Source organism: Rutilus rutilus (genome assembly GCF_951802725.1).
Source record: "Rutilus rutilus genome assembly, chromosome: 2".
NCBI classification, from domain to species: Eukaryota; Metazoa; Chordata; class Actinopteri; order Cypriniformes; family Leuciscidae; genus Rutilus; species Rutilus rutilus.
In genome coordinates, this window is record NC_140210.1 from 51,197,444 (window position 1) to 51,220,872 (window position 23,429).

At 39.2% G+C, this 23,429-nt stretch overlaps 1 protein-coding gene across 1 annotated transcript; it reads left to right on the forward strand.

Moving 5' to 3' along the window:
• The first annotated feature begins 1,251 nt into the window (after positions 1 to 1,251).
• On the forward strand, positions 1,252 to 22,811 carry LOC311283648 (B-cell receptor CD22-like). Its single transcript, XM_084398200.1, has 12 exons — positions 1,252 to 1,347; positions 5,054 to 5,138; positions 5,280 to 5,352; positions 17,664 to 18,011; positions 18,110 to 18,358; positions 19,514 to 19,768; positions 19,872 to 20,126; positions 20,251 to 20,344; positions 21,210 to 21,249; positions 21,482 to 21,559; positions 21,634 to 21,693; positions 21,838 to 22,811. Exons 2-12 carry the CDS (start codon positions 5,124 to 5,126, stop codon positions 21,859 to 21,861), a joined length of 1,491 nt encoding a protein of 496 aa, XP_084254326.1. The 5' UTR covers positions 1,252 to 1,347; positions 5,054 to 5,123; the 3' UTR covers positions 21,862 to 22,811.
• Positions 22,812 to 23,429: the final 618 nt, after the last annotated feature.

Below are 23,429 nucleotides of genomic sequence, written 5' to 3' on the forward strand. Positions count from 1 at the left end.
TTCCTACTAATAAAATTTGTGTCTATTGTTGATGCCACAGTTTCCCATTGAAAGCAACGGAGTTTCAAATTCGTCATAGAGTGATGCAGATGGGCGACTTTGACGTCTTCATTGTGACGCTGGGGGCGCTTCAGTTTTTGACGCCTTGAGAGTGAGAATGGGTTGATGATCAGCCTTAAAAATTGGAATGAAAAGTTGATTTAAAACATTTGAATAAATTTCGCTACTTGTTTGACTTTACAGTACGGCTTTCTTTTTATGTTTATGTAACGGCACTCCATCTAGAATATGTACCATTCGTTCAAAGCAACCAGTCTGACGCGACGAACTCATCCAAGTCGTTATATTCCTTTTTCATTCTTGATTAATTTGTACCTCAAAGCAAGAACAACCTTTTAACTATATAACAACACAATATGGAACAATGGTCAAAAACCATGTCGCTCCGTCATTTGCTACTGTCCACCACACGGACATGACGTCTTAATCTCCTCATCAGTTAGCAAGGACACAACAAAACCATAAATAATTATAGTATAAACATTATCAAAAAAATAATTATCATTATCATAAAAAAATACAAGTACAATAAGTAATAATCTAACAACACTTCAATATTATCAAATTTGCAAAACGTCTTATTATGGCTCTAACATTCCGGCCCCTAATTGTATAGGAGGGACACTATATAAATTATCAGTTGCTTAGCCATAAACGCTGAAAATAATTATTTCGTTTTTCTTTTGTTACCAGTTTAAACAGTCTCTTCTAAAAAACAAAGTTTAGTTATAGGGCTTTCTAGAGTACTGGTTTTTGTTTGCATCATCACACATCTTATGTTCCGTTTGAGTCTGGCATAGTCTTTATGATCCTGCCCATCAACCATGAGTTTCTTGGTGCACAATGATCCACTACGAGAACCACATCTCCTATCTGTAAGTTTCTGTGGGTCTTAGACCATTTTGCGAGATACTGCACTTGCTTCCAACGTCTGTGCGCGTATTGATCTTCTTGTCTGAAGATGGCAGTATTGCCTGTGTTTTTAACAACAATAAGTGATTAGGTGACAACGCATCAAGATCATTGAGCGGCCCGCTTAGGGTAAAATAGTTGCAGATTTTAAATATTTAAAATGATACCAAACATGAAAAGGGAAACCAATAGACATCATACGTGAAATTTAGACATTCCCAGTGAACTTTTGGTGACTTGACTCAGGAAGAAAGGAAGGGAGGAGGGAGAGGGGAATGCAGAGATAAGGTAGGAGATAAGTTTGGACAAGACAATGTCCTGTGCCCTTTCTTTGAGATCTTCTGTCCAGGGTGCGTTTTATTGCTTTATTGCAGGGTGAGTTTTATCTCAGCTTTTGTCTTTGCAGGGAAATCAGTTCATATTGTTTTGTTTAACATTACCATTATGGTTATCAGTGTTTGCAGTAGTTGGTTTTATGGTCAAAATATTACTGATTTACCCTTTATGCTGTTAATATGTTTAATTATTTGACCTACTCCCTTAGTTTTGGTTATTTGATTTGAGTGTGGTGTGTGTCCCTGCTATTTGCTCACCTGTTTGGCAAGTTGGAGACAAGAGCAGGTTATGATGTCACGTGACACATTGCATTTCACATAGTTCTTTTTGATGTATTAGTTCACTAGTTTAGGAGTGTTGCCACCCGCTGTTAGTTTTGTTTGTTTAGTTACTGAAGATAAGTTAGGGTGTGCGAGTAGCACGCTGAAGATGTTGCTTTGATTGTTATTTTGATTATTCTAGGTTAAATTTGAATTCTTTAGGTAGAAGAATTTTGTTTTATTTAATTCTTTGATTTGGCTGAATAAAAACTGACTGAGCTTTTGCCATCTGACGCTGCATTACTGAATGAACAACATGTTCTAGTAACGGTACATTGTAAAAAAGAAAATCTTGGTAATTCTATCAGTAAAAGACAGTAAAAATGCAATGGAAAAACATGTTAATTGGTTAACATATGGAAGTAAAATAATGTCAAATGTTTTTGAAATAAAAAAGCCTGTTGAATTGCACTACTTGAAAAAAATAGGCATTGCATTAACCATGCTTGCATTTTAATGCATTGTACTTTTAGGGCTTGCATTTTTATGGGCTGAAATTCAACATTGTTGAATATTTAAGCTGTGAATATTTCAGTTAAAAACATTTCAAACACATTTTCATTATTAAAAATTCAATAATCCATATTCACCTGTCATATTTCACTTCCAAAATATTCAAACAGTTTGAAAATACAACCTATAATATTCAATAGGCAATTTTCGGTCCATTTTATTTCGCTTCCACAAATTCAGTGGTTCAAATTCGACAGTAAATTCAACATTGACATCCAGGAACTGCAGGAAAAGCAGTAGATTGCCGAGCATACTCTCCATCTGCTGTTAGTCGACCTCACCAGCAGGTGGTGCAAAAGAGTGTGTTGTTGACGAAGACCAGCAACAGTTAGAGCAAGCCATTCATTCATAAAACTCATTTACAGCAAAGTAAGTGTAAAGCGTAGAGCTGCATGAAGTCGAACAAGCCTAAAGTGAAACGAGATCAGGTGATGCTGGTTACCTGGTGATGGTTTTGTAATCATCATGAAATAGACTGATTCACTGAAATTTTTATAATCTAACAATTATGTTGTTCCACTAATATATTCACGTCACAAACCCTGTGTTACTGCAGCATGAGATCCAGCAATATATCAATTGGTTTAAATCTTTTAACAAAGATGAGAAAGAAAAAAAAGGCCTATGCTGACACACAGATTTCAACAATCAGGGTATGAATCTCAACAATGGTGACAATAACAAATATTTAGATAAACAGATTAATTCAGAACATCACTGAAAAGCTACTAATTCACAACAGAAACAACAGCAAAAAATAATACTAATCACATAATAATCACTGTTATGGTGATTTCAAATGAACCACATTAGAGTTAAACCTCTGTTAATTCTCAATAAAACTTATGTAGACATCTGACAGAAATAAAGTCTGGTTAGTAATAAGTGAAGCTGGTAATGCTGTTTGTGGAGTTGTTTAATCCTCCTCTGCTGAGATCTTCACAGATTTAATGTCTTCTTTTCTCTTCAGTTGATTTCATCTCCGGAAGTCAGTTGTAGTTCTTGTGTTTCTCTTTTCTTCAGTGATTCTGCTCATTATCATCAGGTGTCTTCAATGCTCAATCATCTTTTAATTATCTAATTAACTCTAACACTGCTTCTGTGTTACTTTTAAAGGCACACTAGGCAGCTTTCCGTTTTTGTCAAACAGCGACCCCTAGAGTCGGAATGTGGAATACTTGTATTTAACGTTACTGTCGTAAATAGCACTCGCGCAGAGCCGTCTCTGCACTCACTGCCTGATCCCTTCCGCCCTCTATACCGGTACCTGTTCAATAGGATGGAAGCTGTAATGAGTGGAAATAAGGTGTGGCCCCTTTAAGAGCTGCGCGCGCCCTGTTGAACTGTCGTCGGCAGTCTGTGTTGTATGTGCACCTCGAACACCCGTATGCGGGTTATTTCAGTTTGATGCTCATTCTTATCCTACTTTTGTTTATCAAGTAAAGATGTGGATGGTAGAACGTGTGACAGACAGTTACACGAGTTCGACAGGGAATAAAGTGCAAGTTGTGAGATGCCAATCGCCTCCGTGAGTCTGTCTGGCTCTCGGTAATAACTTCATCTGTGAGCTATCCCTATTTCTCCTCCTGACAGAACGCGTTACAAAGCGTCGGACATCGAACAGGCACAGATAACATCTGAAGATGTCTACTAGTCCATCAACATGAACGATATTTACTCGAGTCTGACTCCTCGCTCGGTCAGTCTGCCGTTTCCTTTCTTTCGTCCTCAGACAAAGCTTTCCTAGCTTTGTGTGCAGTGCCGTAAAGCAATTTGTTACATCGCGAGACCTGATATCACGCGATACTTCCTGACGCGACCCGCTGGCCCAAAGTTGCAAGGGTGGTTTTTCCGCTCACAGGCACTCGGGGGATGCGCGACGACCACCATTCAACCCGAAACAAGTCATATAACTATTCCAATGACTCCGAAGCTGTTCGGTTAAGGTAAAAAAATTACTTAGTGCACCTTTAACATCCTGCTGGTGGTTCCCATATAAACACCGAGCGGTGTTAAATGTAACACCGGGGAATTTACTGTGTGTGTGTGTGCTTATTTTTCTATCATGGTGGGAACTTCCTCCTGAATGCACACAGACTCATGGGGACTCGTGTCACTGTCATTGTGACCTAAATTGAGGTCAACAAGCTTATAATTCATACAGAATGAGTTTTTTTGAAAATGTAATTTGTTTGAAAATGGCTCAAATTCTGACTGTAATTTGTCCCTGGAAACTAGAATGGCCAACACTGTTTGAAGGTGTTTAGCTGTTTTCTCACACCAATCTCTCTTGAACCCCAAAGTGAAACCAGTCATTGTGTGAGGAAGTCACAGCAGAATTCGGTAAACTGCAAGCAGAGGGCATCATCAAACCTGTCAACGCCTCTCTATGGGTGTCTGTGGTTTCAGAGAACACTACAAATGGCTGTTCCCTCAAATAGTACCCTATTTAAGGGCATAGGGGGTGATTTCAGACACAGCCTCAATGACGTCAAGGCTGTAATGTGATTGGTTATCGAGGCACACATGATACAAGTTAGCCGTTGCACTTTCCAATGGTAGAGCCACAGATCCTGGTCTCTCCCAGTAATAAGACCATCTCTGGTATAAAGCAGGCTTTAGGTGATCGTCAGCTCCTAACGTCCGGTCTGAAGCTGCTGGCCTGAAACTGCTGTCACGTATATAGTTCTGCAGTCAGACACATCTCGTCTCATATGTGCTCGTTCAATCCCTCAAACTGCCACCAGAGGTCACCATCTCCTGCGACTGACATCAACCTTGATGAGCCTCACCTGTAAATCACTATCATTCATCTTCATTCATCTTCACAATTATTCATCTTCAACTTACAGAAAAAGATCATCATTTTTCTTTAGTTATGTTTAGTTCAGTAATGTTGTTCTCTTTTTGAGGGAGGGACTGCGATATTTCCGTCGCTGACAGTCCCTTAAGACAGTCAGTCATTTGGATGCTGTTGATCTGATGAGCTTCAACACGGTAAGACAAACACACTCTTGCTTAAATTAAACTGAAGATCATTGCTCATATAACATATGTGTCTTTACATGAGAAATGTTAAGAATAGGGTGATTTACAAATACTTGTTTAAGTGATGTTTATATTAATGCTGTATTATAGATATATGTTATGCTGATGTGGGTCAGAATGGCTCCTCCTCTTCCTCTGATCTTCTTTCTGCTCATGATTCACGGTGAGTCTCTCTTACATTCACATTAGAAACACTCTGATGTTTTATTTAAGGCCTCATGAGCGGCTGATCTGCACTTTCTTCTGTCCTGTTCTCACATATTTCTCTCTGAAACAGGAAGTTTGTGTTGAACATGTCAAACGCTCGTCACTTTTAGAAATGTCCAATAGTCTTTTGCTACTTGCTAGTCAGCGTCAAAGTCAAAGTATCTATATTTGTCTCCCCAAGATAAGAACTAAAAGCCACAAAACTAATATTTTTATGTCATTGGGTATTTGATAAATCAACTTTAAGATTTTTTTTGTCTTATTTTTCATATATTTCATTATTTGAGAGTGTGTCATGTTGTTCGTGGCTGATTTCTTGGTTCTCTCTTCACTCCTCTGTCTCTGTACATTTACTTCTGCTTTTCTGCAACACCGTCCATCAAAACTGATGAAGTAATTCACACTGAGATAATTTATTCACATTTATCACTCCATAGATTCTGAGAAGATGAGCTTATATTTCCTGTAATGAGTCGATGTTTCCAATAGTAATACAGTATTGTCATATTTTCATGGTCCAGTGTAACTGATAAAACAATATTTTCATAAGTACACTCTAAAAAGAGTTAAAAATGACACATTAAAATTGTGTTAAAAATGACACATGTTGTGTCAGTTTTAACACATGTAGTGTGTGTGCTCAGGCACAACACATGTTGTCAAATGTAACACATTAGTTGTGTAAGTCATTTTAACACACAAATTGTGTCAGGTTATTACATACTCAGAATTTTAAAAAATAAAGTGAAAAATATTAACCGTTTAATCAATAGTCGAGTACAGAATGCATGTGCACACAAAGTACAAGACAATGTCTCAAGCTCAATGACTGGACAGACTCACTGTACTGGACATTATTCAGTTATTCACGCTTCAACCCCTAACTGATAATGCTGCTTTTGACAAAAGTTCATGAAGAGATAACAGTTAACGAGTTTGCACTTTAAATTCAATTAAAATGTGACTTTTAGGAGTTTTAGGCCGATTTATGCCCGACTTACCCCTCCCGAGAATCGGAGAAAAAATCTTGTTGAGGACCTCGATCTGTTCCGATGTTCGGCGCAGATTATCTGGTAATGTGAGGCGTTCACAGATCAAATCTTGCACCTCCCGATCTGCTCGCAGACACATCGGGGCCGCCCCGATAATATCAAACATGTTTGATATCTAGGATTATAAATCGGGCGTGAAACGACCATGATTACGTCAATACTTCCACAATAGCCAATGAGAGACAGGTCTACAAGGAGACGGAAGTGACGGAAGTTTTGAAAATGTCAGCCGCGTAAGCTGCTGTACGGGTCCGGTGGACAACGGAGATGGAAGAACGGATGGTGGAGAGGTGGCAACAGTATGAGTGGTGCCTATTTAATGTCTCCTCAAAAGAGTACCACAACCGGAACGACAAAGAGAAGAGCTGGGGAGAGATCGCTTCAGATTTGAACGTACCGGGTGAGTGTAGAAAGTTGCTAGCGCACTAGCTAGCAAATGTAAACATTAGATCTAGGTCAATGATCATCTACTACATTCAGGTCTAACAAAAGATGAATTGCACATAGTTTGTTTGAATAATATTACTAATATTTAATGATATTAGTTCAGTTGAATTTAGAGAGGAAACACAGCATATGTCAGTGTCAGTGTATATTTTCAGTGGAGGAGGTGAAAACAAGAGCAACAACATTACGGACACAATATACCAAGCTTCTAAAAACCCAAACCAAGTGGGAGTGGGGAGAAAGGGCTCACTCATAAGCAGGCTTGGCTGTTGAGGAATTTGGAGTTCCTCAAAAAGCATGTTGCCCAACGCCCCAGTGAGACCAGTGTAAGCAGAGCAGTATGACGGACAGGCATGTTGTGTGCTTAAGTAATGTAGATATTTGCATAATTAGATATTAATTATCATGACATTTTCATTTTGGGGTGAACTAATCCTTTAAATACTTGCACTGACATAAAATTGTTTTTCAGCTTGATCAATCTGTCAAAGACTTGATTGACGGGCAGGACATGGATGACCCCACCAGCGATGAGGACATTATAAATACATCTGAGGCACCAGGTAAAATAACAATTGTAGATGTAAAGACTAATAAAATGCTGAAAAAGTGATGACAGATTAGTTGTTTTGTCATTCAGGGTGCCAGGTGTCCTATTTTCAAGTTTGCACAAAACAGATCAAGCAGTGACATTTTCCTAACTGGTGTATCCAAAATGGTCAATGTTTATGATAATGTCTTTATTCAAATTATTTATTTTATTAATTATTCTTTACATATTATTATTCTTTTACATGTTATGGAGATATTTAATCATTTATAAATGTTCTACTATATGCTCTGATATGTTTATTTCTAAATGCAAGATCTTTGGATGCTCTTCTGTGCTGTAATAACAATGTGATTTCTCTTACTTTAATTTTTATCTCATTAACCACAGCACCACACCCCCAAATCGGGATCGAAACGTCGCAAAGGGGATGCAGATTCTGTTGAGCGACAGAAACTTAATTTGTTACAGCAAGTTACTTCAGTTCTTGCCACTCCAGATCCTTACAGTTCATTTGGACATCAAATTGCTGTGGAACTTAAATTTATAAAAAATGTAAGCATACAGACCAGAAAAAAAATAAATAATAATAATAATGTTTTGTTTGAGGCCGAGGAGGCTGACCAGTCCACTCCATCACCATCCTCACACATTCCACCAGCTACATACTCACCTACACAAATGCTCTCCTCAACCTATTTATACACACAGCCACAACATCAACACTACCATCAGCGCCGGCCTCCTCAGGGTCCTGCTCAGCCTCAAAACTATTTCAGGATGTTAGAAGATTTGGATAAGTAGTTGCAGATAAAATATACAGTACGATATACACAAAGTTCATCACACATGCACAAAACTTCATTAAAGGGATAGTTCACCCAAAAATGAATCTTTTTTCATTACTTACTCACCCTCATGTTGTTCCAAACCTGTTTATGGCAAAATATTCATTTTTGGGTGAACTATCCCTCTAACACCAGAAATGTATGACTATGCCATTTGAAGTTACTGTAAGAAATGTGTAGCCTGACTATATCAGACTTCGTACTTCCGCTCAATTTCAGTTCGCTTCCGTACTCAGCAGGGCCGGAGTGGGGCCACTTTTCAGCCCTGGAGTTCAGGCCCAAGACCGGCCCACTTTTTCCATGGTGGAATTCCAAATTAGCACTTTTTCCAATTTGGATAAATGAAGCAACAGTTCAGCTGTTATTATTGTGTAGTTTGTATTAATACCATAGTTCAACAAATAATGTAAAGGTTAAATAATAATTCACTTAGACTTTATAAGAAGCAATTGCGACTTTATATCACACAATTCTGACTATATCTCGCAATTCTGAATTTCTGACTTTAAAAGAAGCAATTGCAACTTTATTTCACGCAGTTCTGACTTTATTTCTTGCAATTTCTGACTATAAGAAGCAATTGCGACTTTAATTCACACAATTCTGACTTTATAACACGCAATTGCGACTTTATATCTCACAATTTTGACCATCTCGCAATGCTGACTTTATAACACGCAATTGCAACTTTATTTCAGGCAATTCTGACTTTATATCTCGCAATTCTGACTTTATAACACGCAATTGAGACTTTATTTCACGCAATTCTGATGTATTCCGAGATGTAAACTCGCAATTGTGAGATAAAAAGTCGCAATTATCTTTTAAAATGTTTTATTCTGTGGCGGAAACAAGCTTCCATACCTCCTGGCCTCTTCCTCCCATCCATCCTCCCATCCATCCTCCCTGACGCGTACCGTTACGGTAGGGCCGGCCCAGCTATCGGTATAGGCGCCGGCGATGCCGCGGGTCCGCGGCCGCGGTAGCCTACCTAAAACGTTTTGGAAAAGACGGGCTATGGACCCAACCAACTCTATAGTAGGGGAGGGGAGAACTCCCTCACATGGTACAACCCATGCAGAGGCTGCGCGCTGCAGTGTCAGAAGGCGGAACGTGTAATGTTACTAACGTGACATTGAAATGTGAAACAAAACAAAAAAAATCCTCGACCGGCCCAAAAGTGAAGCGGCCCACCGGGAATTCTCCCGATTCTCCCGATTACCCAATCCGGGCCTGGTACTCAGTCTGAGATAGCGACCATTTTCCCCGTTTTCCTCCGGCCTCAAAACTATGGAGGCAAATCAATCTCATTAATAATTCACGCAACAAACATGATTCATACATGCGTAGACAATTTCACATGCATGAAACCTAATTCACGTACCCCCCCCCCCAAAAAAAAATTCACGTGCGTGAAAAAATTATATATTCACAAAAATCAATTCACATGCGCAAAATAAAATTACGTATTCATAAAATATATTTCACAAATGCAAAACACAATTCGTAGAAATACAACTGTGCACAAAAACCTTTGAATGTTTAAAATGTACGAGTGTATCCTTGAAAGTGAATGTGAAAGTTCGACCAGTTCATGGCTAAGCAGAGGTATGTGCAGTTGATCGTTCATTTCTGTGTTAACTGAAGTTAAAGAAGTTAGAGATCAGTTGAAGCAATAGTTTATGAACTACTGTTTAGTCCACATGTGAACATTAACATTTATTGTTAGTATTGATGGATTTTCATGTCCTGTGCTGTCCACCACACATTAATGTATGTAATGACGTGCATAGGAGACATCTCTTTTGTTTTAAACTGCATATATTATGTAGTTTTATTGTTTCAGATTTCCGAGACAGATGATGTATGAAGATGCAGACAACCAGTACTGTGATCTTACCATTTCTACTGTAATTCTTTCAAAACAGTCACGTTGCAAGCCACCCATTTTGACAGTTGTTTCAAAAATGCATTGTTACTGTATTCATTTGTCTCCTGCGGACTATATGAACATGCTCTAGGAATAAAGCACTGCTATTCATGCATTATTAAATGTTCTTGTCATAATTAAAAGATCCAAAGACATATTTACATTTGATGTACACGTTTTATTAATTTGAAAGTGTCCGAAATCCTTTGAGAATAAAATATACATAAAATGACTTGATCATGATTAATGTTCCTGTTACATATTAAGATCATGAACTGACAATCTTAAGTATGAAGCAAAACATTCAGTACAGATAAATATACGTCTCTTCCAGAGCTGTGAGATCCAGTCAGAGTGTACTTTGCTTTTAGAGTATATAAATATAAGTGCAATACATCAAGTGAAAAGTTAACAAATGAATTGTGTTCAATCCAGTCATCAACCTCTCTGCTAGGACATATCAGATTTTGGTCTGATATTTAAAACAGTAAAAACCTATAGTACAAGAGTTGCAGACAGAGGACGTGGGAGATTAAGTAATGGTATTTGAATAGAGTTTACTGAGTAATCTCAGTTGCATAATCTTAATTGCCTCTCTATGATAAGTATACCTTTGTCTGATCATCATAAAATCAGATTCGCCTGTTTTAGGCCTACTAGGCTAAGTAAAATTAATGCTTCACAACATTGTCCTGTGACACTAAAAACCTTGAGATGACAATACAGCACAAAACATAAGGAAATGAATGTTGAATATATTGGTAACACTTTACAATAAGGTTCATTAGTTAACATTAGTTAATGTATTAACTAACCATGAGCAATACATTTGCTGCTGTGTTTGTTAATCTTTGTTAACGTTGGTTAAAAATACAGCTGTTCATTGTTAGTTCACAGTGCATTAACTAATGTTAACAAGATGTTAATGAAGTATTAGTAAATTGAAGTATTGAAAATATACATTAAGAAAAAAATAATAATGTAGGCTATACATGCAGTTCATTATTAGTTCATAATGTTAACTAATGAAACGTTATTGTAAAGTGTTACCAAGACATTAATACCAAAAAATTAAGTATAAAAGAGAATAAAGAAACAACATGAATTAAGATGTTCCATACAAATGGACATCTTGCTTGTTGCATGAGCACACATATTATGTCGAAAAAATGATACGTTGTAATAACATTATTAATAATAAATCTTGACGAATATTTGATTGAATGCTGAATGTTGTGCTTGTTCAATTTAATAAAATTAAAACTTTAATTGTGATAATTAAAATAAATGAATATTAAATATTGAGTGGCCAATTTTTGCTCATTTATTAATAGTATTTATATAATATATAATTGCGCAGCTCCCCTGTCAATGATCTAGCATCCATTCAGCACCTGCCTTAAAAAAATTATCTGGCGCCGCCCCTGGTTATGGCGGCCCGCGTATTAAAAATGGTCGGGTTTAAATCGGGCTCATAATTACAGTTAATGTGTCGGGCCAGGCTCGAGAGGAAGAGTGGAGGAAGAGTGTGAGTTAGAGGAGAAAGAGTGTGAGTTATAGGAGGAAGATTGTGAGTTAGAGGAGGAAGAGTGTGAGTATAAGAGGAGGAAGAGTGTGAGTTAGGGGAGGAAGAGTATGAGTTAGAGGAGGAAGAGTGTGAGTATAAGAGGAAGAAGAGTATGAGTATAAGAGGAGGAAGAGGATGTGTGTAAGAGGAGGAAGAGTATGAGTATAAGAGGAGGAAGAGTGTGAGTTAGGGGAGGAAGAGTATGAGTTAGAGGAGGAAGAGTGTGAGTATAGGAGGAGGAAGAGGATGTGTGTAAGAGGAGGAAGAGTATGAGTATAAGGGAAGTGTATGAGTATAAGAGGAGGAAGAATTATGAGTATAAGAGGAGGAAGAGTATAAGAGGATGAAGAGTGTGAGTTAGAGGAGAAAGATTGTGAGTTATAGGAGGAAGATTGTGAGTTAGAGGAGGAAGAGTATGAGTATAAGAGGAGGAAGAGTGTGAGTTAGGGGAGGAAGAGTATGAGTTAGAGGAGGAAGAGTGTGAGTATAAGAGGAAGAAGAGTATGGGTATAAGAGGAGGAAGAGTATGAGTATAAGAGGAGGAAGAGGATGTGTGTAAGAGGAGGAAGAGTATGAGAATAAGAGGAGGAAGAGTGTGAGTTAGGGGAGGAAGAGAATGAGTTAGAGGAGGAAGAGTGTGAGTATAAGAGGAGGAAGAGTGAGTGTATAAGAGGAGGAAGAGTATGAGTATAAGAGGAGGAAGATGATGTGTGTAAGAGGAGGAAGAGTATGAGTATAAGAGGAGGAAGAATTATGAGTATAAGAGGAGGAAGAGTATGAGTGTAAGAGGATGAAGAGTGTGAGTTATATGAGGAAGAGTGTGAGTTAGAGGAGGAAGAGTATGAGTTAGAGGAGGAAGAGTGTGAGTTAGAGGAGGAAGAATATGAGAATAAGAGGAGGAAGAGTGTGAGTTAGAGGAAGAGTGTGAGTTAGAGAAGGAAGAGTATGTGTGTAAAAGAGGGAAGAGTATGAGTATAAGAGGAAGAGTGTGAGTTAGAGGAGGAAGAGTGTGAGTATAAAGGAGGAAGAGTATGAGAATAAGAGGAGGAAGAGTGTGAGTTAGAGGAGGAAGAGTGTGAGTTAGAGGAGGAAGAGTGTGAGTATAAAGGAGGAAGAGTGTGAGTTAGAGGAGGAAGAGTATGAGAATAAGAGGAGGAAGAGTGTGAGTTAGAGGAGGAAGAGTATGAGAATAAGAGGAGGAAGAGTGTGAGTTAGAGGAGGAAGAGTGTGAGTTAGAGGAGGAAGAGTGTGAGTTAGAGAAGGAAGAGTATGTGTGTAAAAAAGGGAAGAGTATGAGTGTAACAGGAGGAAGAGTGTGTGAGTTAGACGAGGAAGAGTGTGAGTTAGAGGAGGGAGAGTATGAGTATAAGAGGAGGAAGAGTGTGAGTTAGTGGAGGAAGAGTATGAGTATAAGAGGAAGAGTGTGAGTATAAGATGAGGAAGAGTGTGAGTTAGAGGAGGAAGAGTGTGAGTTAGAGAAGGAAGAGTATGTGTGTAAGAGGAGGAAGAGTGTGAGTATAAGAGGAGGAAGAGTTTGAGTATAAGAGGAGAAAGAGTATGAGTATAAGATGAGAAAGAGTGTGAATTAGGGGAGGAAGAGTGTGAGTTAGAGGAGGAAGAGTATAAGTATAAGAGGAGGAAGAGTATGATTATAAGTGGAGGAAGAGTGTGAGTTAGTGGAGGAAGAGTGTGAGTTAGAGGAGGAAGAGTGTGAGTTAAAGGAGGAAGAGAATGAGTATAAAAAAGAGGAAGAGTGTGAGTAAGAGGAGGAAGAGTATGATTATAAGAGGAGGAAGAGTGTGAGTAAGAGGAGGAAGAGTATGATTATAAGAGGAGGAAGATTGTGAGTTAGAGGAGGAAGAGTATGAGTATAAGAGGAAGAAGAGTGTGAGTAAGAGGAGGAAGAGTATGATTATAAGAGGAGGAAGAGTATGAGTATAAGAGGAGGAAGAGGATGTGTGTAAGAGGAGGAAGAGTATGAGTATAAGGGAAGTCTGTGAGTATAAGAGGAGGAAGAGTATGAGTGTAAGAGGATGAAGAGTGAGTTATAGGAGGAAGAGTGTGAGTTAGAGGAGGAAGAGTGTGAGTATAAAAGGAGGAAGAGTATGAGTATAAAAGGAGGAAGAGGGGGAGTTAGGGGAGGAAAAGAATGAGTTAGAGGAGGAAGAGTGTGAGTATAAGAGGAGGACGAGTATGAGTATAAGAGGAGGAAGGTGAGAAGAGGAAGGTGTGGAGAATGTGGTCAAGGCTGGATCTGCTTCAGGGTTTTCCTCTTCTCCTGCAGAGATGATATTCTCCGGCCGGATCGACATGAAGACGTGAAGCTGAAGCAGAATAAATCTCTCTCACTGACCTTGATTCTGCAGTTGCTCAACTCTTCTGACTGTACTTTACAGTAACATGCTTTTCATTTACAGTTTTTTACTGTAACCTTTTGGGCTTCTGCAGTTGGTCACTGTATTTCACAGTATGCAAATGCTGAATATACAGACATTCCATACTATACAATATTCAGTACAATACTATACAGTACTTGCAGTGCATACAGTATTTAATCACTCACCACTGTCAGGTGTCAGTACTACTTTATTACATAATTGCAAAATTTGTTTACTTTGTTACAATATATAAATATTTTTCCTGTAACTGCATGCTTTGTATTCTGTGTTCTCCATTTTTCATGTAGTGTCTAACGAATGATCTGTAGTGTTTATAATATTGACTGATGTGTGCGTAATGTATTGTCATTATGGCAATGTTTCTTTAAGGGGTGCCTCAGCCTCCGTATTTGTTGTTACAACTCCTCCTACTTTGTATGTGCACTTCAGTACTCAGTAAAAAGAACAGTGAACATGGCTCGATACTGAAGCTCTGTGTCAGTCGCATTATTTTACATGGTGTCAGAAGTCTGTCAGGAACAGATAAGTTAAGTATGGCATTATCACAGTTTGATCACCCAAAGATCGACTGGGATGCTCCTGATTTGTATCAAGAATTCGAAAGATTTCGGAGCCACGTCACATTAGTTTTTGACGGCCCGCTATCGGAGCAAACAGCGAAGCAGCGTGCAGGCTTCTGTGCCCTACGTGGGACACCTAATAACATCAGATGGTCTGAGGGCAGACCCAGCGAAGATAGAAGCTGTCAAGTCTATGCCAAAACCAGCAGACAAGGATGGTGTCCGTCGTTTCCTGGGTTTCGTCACCTACTCAAAATTCTTGCCAAACCTCAGCGAAGTTGACGCTCCATTGAGACAGCTCCTGAAAGCTGACGTTGAATTTGCATGGCAACCAGCACAACAGCAAGCCTTTGACAAACTCAAGGACTTATGCATGAAGTCCCCTGTGCTGCGTTTTTTTGATCCGTCCAAGCCTGTTGAGATTTTCTGTGATGGCAGCAGCAACGGCCTCGGTGCTATCCTACTGCAAGACAGTCATCCAGTTGCTTTCTCATCCAGTTCACTGACAGATACAGAAACGCGCTACACGCAAATTGAGAAAGAGATGCTCTCAATAGTTCATACTTGTGTCAAGTTCCATAATTACATATTTGGAAACCACATCACAGTGGACAACGACCATAAGCCTCTGGAAGACATTTTCAGAAAGCCACTGCTCTCTACCCCAATGCGCATACAGAGAATGCGTCTCCGCTTGCAGTGGTATGATCTGACTGTTAAGTACAGACGAGGAAAGGACATGGAACTGCCTGACACACTGTCTAGAGCTCAGCTGTCAGAGAACAAGCCAGAGATGGAGGGCTTCAAATGTATCTCCATGCTCAACTTTGTTTCAGTCAGTAAGCAGAAATATACAGAGCTCCAGAACGCCACAAAGTAGGAGCTCAGCTGCCTCCAACAAACAATCCGCCTAATGCAGTACAACCATATTGGGACTCTCGAAGCCAGCTTGTCGTTTCAGATGGTGTTGTCTATAAAGGCCTGCGTATAGTTGTACCTCCTTCCATGCGAGAACACATGTTGAAGCTTATACATAAGTCTCACTTAGGAATAGTAAAGAGTAAGCAGAGAGCTCGTGTTGTCCTGTACTGGCCAGGTATGAGTTCTGAAATTGAGCAAATGGTGAAGAACTGCGGCAAGTGTGCAGACTTTCAGAATCGGCTGCCTAGACAACCACTCAAACCAACAGAAACACCTGATCTTCCATTCAAAGAAGTAGCTTCAGACCTGTTTGAGTTTGAAGGAAACCATTAAGTTTTGCTGGTGGACTACTACTCAAAATTCATTGAGGTAGATAAGTTGAAAGACTTACACAGTCGTGCTGTCATAGAAACGCTTAAGGCTCAGTTCAGCAGACATGGCATCCCCACCATCCTTCGAACAGACAATGGTCCACAATATGCAGCGGATGCACACAAGACATCGTCCCCACACACGCCACACTCCAACGGCGAGGCAGAGCGTGCAGTCCAGACTATTAAGAAACTTTGGTCTAAGGCTACAGATAAACACCTTGCACTGCTTGACTACAGAACAACGCCAATAGAGTCAGTAGGCCTATTTCCAGCTCAACTGCTCATGGGCAGAAGGCCCCGTAGCAACCTGTCTGCTGCTCGTCTGTTGCTCACACCAGCAGCGTACGACCCCCTCAAAGTTAAATGGCGACTAGACGAAAAGCAAAAACATTCAGAATTTTTACTACGACCGCAAGAGGGCAAGTGGCCCTCGTGCAGCATTGAGGCCGGGAGATGAGGTAAGGGTGCAACCACACCCTGGCAGTCACAAATGGTCTCGTGGAGTTGTAGTGAAAGCACACTGTGCCCCAAGATCTTATGTTGTGGACTGTGGAAGTAGAGAGTACCACCGCAACATTCAGCATCTTCGCAAGAGCACAGCAGCCGCCAATGAGTCCCGTCACAGGCTTAGTGGTGACCAATGGACAGAAATAATAGAGCCAGAAAGTGTTGAAGAGCCAAAGTCTGTGGATCGTTCTAGTTCCTCCCAAACATCACCTACAGAACTAGGGGTTGCTAAGCAGACACTGCCAACTGGGCAGTACACTACCAGGAGAGGCAGAGTTGTGAAGCCTCCTGACAGGCTCAGCTTGTAGTCAGGGAAAGGCGTGGTAAAGACGCTTTGTGGAAGTGATGTGCTAGTAACCTCTCCTTCCTAGTTGCTGTTGTTGTTGTTCATTGTTGTAATTGATTGTGTCATTGATTATTGTGAATACAAAGGTGTGTTAATGTTCTTTAATATAAAGGAATGTACATGTTTTATGCAAAATTCTGTAATTAAAAGAGAAAGCAGAAATGTTTAATATTGGTAATATCTGCATGTGTACACAAAGTTATCATGTTAGCTCGGTTATTGCTTTATGCTTAGGAAGGGAGATGTAATGTATTGTCATTATGGCAATGTTTCTTTAAGGGGTGCCTCAGCCTCCGTATTTGTTGTTACGACTCCTCCTACTTTGAATGTGCACTTCAGTTCTCAGTAAAAGAACAGTGAGCATGGCTCGGTACTGAAGCTCTGTGTCAGTCGCATTATTTTACAGTGTGTAAGATCTGAAAGCATTGTTTGATTTTGCCAGAAGAGTCAGAGATTCTCTGAATGAGTTTTGAACATTTGGTTTTGTGTTTAAGGTTTTGAGAAAGTGAGTGATGGTTTCAAGAAATGTGTTTTAGCAATTCAGAAAAACTGTAATTGTGCAGCTTGTTGTTTTTGGCTGATTTCTAGGTTCTCTCTTCACTCCTCTGTCTTAAAGTAATTCACACTGAGATTATTTATTTACATTTATCTTATATTTCCTGTAATGAGTCGCTGTTTTCAAATAGTAATAAAGTATTGTCATGTTTTCATGGTCCAATATAACAGATAAAACAACATTTACAGTTTGATGAATTCTGTGTTTCAGGGGTTTCTAGTGCTGATTGGAGTGTGAGTTACAGTCGATCACACATCTGTGCACTAAAGGACTCAACAGTGACAATGAGATGCACTTATAAATACCCTTCTACTGGATATAAGATCATGAAAGCGTTCTGGAGCAAAAACCCTGCAAAGGGTGTTGAGCCTCGAGATCTGTCTGAGGACCCTAAATACAGTCAGAGGCTTCAGTATCTGGGAGATAAACAGCAGAACTGCACCGTCAGACTGAGTCATGTGACACTGAAGGATGAACACATGTACTATTTCAGATTCATCACTGATAAACCTGATGCAAAATATATTGGTTATCCAGGAGTGACTCTTACTGTCACAGGTGAGTTTGATGAGGTTTATCTCTTCTTCTGTGCATTATGTTGAATAATAATCAGTGTATGACAGCAGCACTAGATATAATGTGTGTGTTGTGTTCAGATCTTCAGGTGGAGTCTCCTGAGAGAGTGACAGAGGGAGATTCAGTCACTCTGAGATGTAAAAGCAGCTGCGCTCTGACTGACAGAGCAACATTCATCTGGTACAGAAACTCACAGCCATTAACTGAGAGAAGAGACAGAAACAATGAACTCCTGCTGCAGTCAGTCAGAAGAGAGGATTCAGGCAGATATAGCTGTGCTGTAGACGGACACACTCACATCTCTCCTGCTGTTCAGCTCAATGTCATGTGTGAGTACAGATTGACTTTTCAAACATTACAAAGAATAAATATCTGAATTTATGATTTATAAAAATGTTTTAACCACTATTTTTAAGACTACCCGACACCCGTGGGACACTTGCCATTATACATAACAATAATATCTTAGTCTAAACCTAAAGTAATCTTGACAAACTATATAGCATTTGAAAGCGTTCAGACTGTAGTTAAGATCACTTAATCCATATATGGAAATCGAAGAGTCCTTATATGGTCACCAGTGGAGTCTGGATGTCATCAAGTGGAAAAGTTTGGTACTGCGCTACCAAACTGGCAGTTTACACGAGGCACTGGAAGACAGTGTTTGTGGCGTATTTCTTAGGGATCCCAATTCATCAATCACTGATGTAACTGACTGATGACTGAATGGGAATGTAACTCCTGTTCCCTGAAGGAGGGAAGGGAGCCAGGGTGATAAAGACGTACCGTAGTACAATACAAATATATTTGAATGCATTTTTAATACATTTAACAGTACGTGTTTTTCAACTGGGAGAAGTTACGTCCCGTATCCTACAGGGGGTGGAACTGAGACACGAGGAAAGGAAACGAGGAAACACAAATAAGAAATGAGAAGCGCCCTATTTGTATATTGGAATATTCTTGATCACTGGAGCGTCACTTCAAAGCGTCAACAGCTGCGATCAAGAGATCTGCCCTTATGTTGTTAAAGTTTGGTTATTTAAGAAATTCATACAGAATAAAGATAAAGCAAGATGTCCTGTTGATATATGTTTGATATATAATTAATTTAAACTGCAAAGGTAAAGCATAAATAAAAAAGATTGTGACATGTGAAGGGAATGGAGAGAATTGAGATGTCCTTCAAGATGCTGAGTTTGATCAGTTTCTGGGTCACAGGCTGGAGGACGGAGGAGCGAGGAAACGAGGAAGCATCAATTTGAGTATTGAGAAGCACCCATAAACTTTCCCTCGATTCCTCCGTCTTCATTTTCTTTCCTTGCAACCTTCCCTCACATCCTACAGGGGAATGTGTTTTAGCCTTAAACAGTGAAAAATTAAACTGGGATGTTTGCTGAAATTGTCCAATAACCAACTGCAGCCTTTCCTAGAACATTTTCCACCAGCCGTCTCTGATAAATACTTTTACCTGACATCTGTAGATCCTCCAGTGAAACCTGTGATCTCCATCAGTCCATCTGGTGTAATAGTGGAGGGAGATTCAGTGACTCTGAACTGCATCAGTGACTCAAACCCTCCTGCAGAAATCAGCTGGATTAAAGGAGGAACGATTGTAGGATCTGGAAGAATCTACAGCATCTCAAAGATCAGCTCTGATGACAGTGGAGAATACAAGTGCAAGTCCATCAATGAACATGGAGAGAAATACTCTGATGCTGTGACTTTAAACATCATGTGTAAGTTAATGATGGTTCAGTAACTGTGACATTAAATCCTCGAAACATCTGTGATGTCAAGTTTAAAATGATTGTTAATGATATCAATATTTATCTGTGTTAGACTCACCCAGGAGCGTCTCAGTGTCCATCAGTCCATCTGGTGTAATAGTGGAGGGAGATTCAGTGACTCTGAACTGCATCAGTGACTCAAACCCTCCTGCAGAAATCAGCTGGTTTAAAGGAGGAATGGTTGTAGGATCTGGAAGAATCTTCAGCATCTCAAAGATCAGCTCTGATGACAGTGGAGAATACAAGTGCAAGTCCATCAATGAACATGGGGAGAAATACTCTGATACTGTGACTTTGTGTGTCATGTGTGAGTTTTATGAATCATATTCTGTATTTTAACCATATACACCTGCTTACTTTCTTATTTGTCAGAATATTTTGTCTGATCTAGTCCTGTTAAACATTGGTGTGTGTTTGTATCTGTATTTCAGCAGTCAGATGTTTCTCGTCTGTAACTGTCGGTGTTGCTGTTGGTGTCGGTGTTTTACTCGGTGGAGCATCAGGTGCTTTTGTGATGTACATTTGGTAAAAAGTTCATTTAACAAAAAATGTAATTCTCTATGTATGAAGAATTACTGTATTACATTTAGATTAAGTGTTACATTTAAAGGGGTGGTTGAATGTGATTTCACTTTTTTAACTTTAGCTAGTATTTAATGTTGCTGTTTGAGCATAAACAACATCTGCAAAGTTACAACGCTCAAAGTTCAATACAAAGGGAGATATTTGCCTTTAAAGAAATCAATTTCTAAGGACTACAGCAAACGGCCGGTTGGGACTACAAGACATTCCTCCAGGGTTAGTGACATCACTAACCCCAACATTTACATAAACCCCTCCTCTGGGAACACAATAAATAAAGGGGGCGAGGCCATTCTATGTTGCTTTGGAAAAGAGTTGTTGTGGTAGTAGAGTGTTGTTGGCGCTATGCCGTCGAAACGTCGTTACAATTTATTTTTAACTCGGTCCCTCATAATTATAAACCAAATGTCGCTCTCTGTGCTGCACATTTTCCGGAGGAAAGCTTCCTCAATCTACGCGAGTTCAATGCAGGATTCGCACAACGGCTTGTCCTGAAAGATCGAGCAGTTCCAACTTTAAAAACTTCATAGAACCCGGAAATCATCCGACCGTTTTTACAAGCAGGGACAGAGCAGTGTAGAATAATGGTTAAATATGTGAAAAATAATGCACATTTTTAAAAACGAAGCATGAACACGTTACAGTGCACCCCACAAACACAATCAAGCCTTCGAAAAAAGGTGTTTTACCACCCCTTTAAAGCGGTAGTGCGTAAGCTTTACCTCTTTGTCGCCATCTCTGTTTGAAACCTGAAATTGCAGTTATTTGAGGCGTTAAATGTGTTGTTTATTCATCTTTCTTCTGACAGTCTTACTAAAAGGATGAACAGAATATCTGCTATGAAGGAGGTGAGATGATCTCAATTATTCACAGTGTTTTCCTGCAGAGATGTTTCCTACAGCCGCTATGAGCCGTACACAGATATTAAGAGTATAAGACACACGAGTCTCGTGTCCAAACACCCGATTCTTCAGTTCTAGATCCAGTAAAACTGGAATTTCCATCAAGATCCTCTAAACATTACAGTCAGCGTTTAAAACATGAACTCACAATGTGTGTGTCCTTCTGTCTCTCCTGTAGATCTCTGATCCCAATGAAGACACATATACAGCTCTTGATCTCAAGTCCACGACCTCTGACCTGTACGACACACTCACAGTAAGTGAGACGTCAAAGACAGATACTCCATCACTGATGATCACATGACCGATCTCTCGCTCTCTTTCACACAGACCGTTGATCGCAGACCTCCTGAAGATCCTCAGAGCTTTTCTAAACATGAGAATCCATCAGTAAGTGTCAGAACCTGCAGCTCTTCTCAATATAATCAATAAAACTCTTCAGTATAGTGTGATTGTTTTATGTATCTTGTGAAAGGTTTTATAATGTTGTTGATGAACTTCAGTCAGTCTTTCTTCATCTTATTGTTTGTTCAGATCAACAGGAAGATTCTGCAGTGAGAGGCGGAGCACAAATGAACCAATCCTGAGATCTGTGGGCGGAGCCACTGATGATTGACAGGGATCATCAGTGATGAGTCACAAGAGATTAATTTCTGTATAGTTTAAGAAACATGATGTAACAGTGGAATTAAATGAAAGTTAAAAGCTGGAGAATTGTTATTGTCTAAATATATGTTAAAATTAAGTCAAAACACCTAAAGTGATGTTCAGGTGTGGCAAACAATCTATGCTTTCTCATTTTACAACATTTTCCTGCTTTTAAATCATAATTGATCATTTTATTCTGATAATGGAATTTATTGACAATGGAAAATGTATTTTTTTTTTTTTTTTGCTCTCAAAGTGCTCAATATAATCAGCTTCTGTTATTCAGTCTTTTGTGTTCCTGTAACTCTTGCTTTAAATGTTTTTAAGTTTTTAAGTTGTATTTGTGATCTTCTCATATATACTTGTACAAACCTTTAAGGGCTCATAGATACTACTGATATATATCGATTCTCACAAGCTACTTATTTGGTATTGATTCCATTTAAAAATATCAATATTAAAATTGTTAATGACAAAACATGGGTTTCTGCATCACTTTTATTTGTTTTCAATACTTTTTTCATGTTTGCTCCAAAACACCCCTGACATTTAGCTGGAGTTTGTTGGTGTGATATGCCTTTAAGTATAATAAAAAAATAAAATCTAAAAATAATAATAAATAAAAAAACACATTCCAATTTAAGAAATAACTGGTTTTGACATTGGCATTGTGGCATTGTTAAAACTGTAAGAAAAAGTATTGGTATCGGATCAAAATAAAAAAGTTTGTAATCGCCCATCCCTAACAATCCCTCAAACTGCCACCAGAGGTCACATCTCCTGCGTCTGACATCAACCTCGATGAGCCACTGTAAATCACTATCATTCATCTTCATTCTTCAACAAAGAAAAAGATCATAATTTTCTTTAGTTTTAGTCCTATTGTTGTCTTGTTGAAGGAGAGGAATTTACAGTTAAAGACCAGGACCAGATATGATGAATGAAGACCAGGAGTCAGAAGTGCAGTCAATTGATGAAAATTGTACTGTCTGCAGAGAGATAGTTTGCAGTTTCATAAGCAGAATTAGCTTCAATACTCAGTAAGGAGTTCATAGACTGTTCTGCTGTTCATTCCCATTTTCACACCAATTATCCTCTCACACAATCACTACGTCATCGAGTTGTCTTGTTTGTTTGCGTTTATTCAAAGTTTCAGTAGTGAGGCATGGCCTAAGCCAGCTCACGCTATTCATACAGTGTGTTTGTAGCATTCAGTAGGAAGAAGCAGTCAGGCAACAGGAGGTGACAGTAACTGTAACTGTTTTTGTATATTTTATTTATTGTATCTTTGTAAAGACCAGCGACTCTACCTGCGCGACTCCACCGAGCAAGGACACCGACAAGGCACTTGAGTATTATTTTTCTTGTTGTTTCCTTCCTTCTTCTTCTACACAACTTGTTCTCATCTTTCTTGTGACCTGTCTTCACTATGTGCTTCCAAATCCCTACTATTACTAACACACGTAAATCAAATGTCA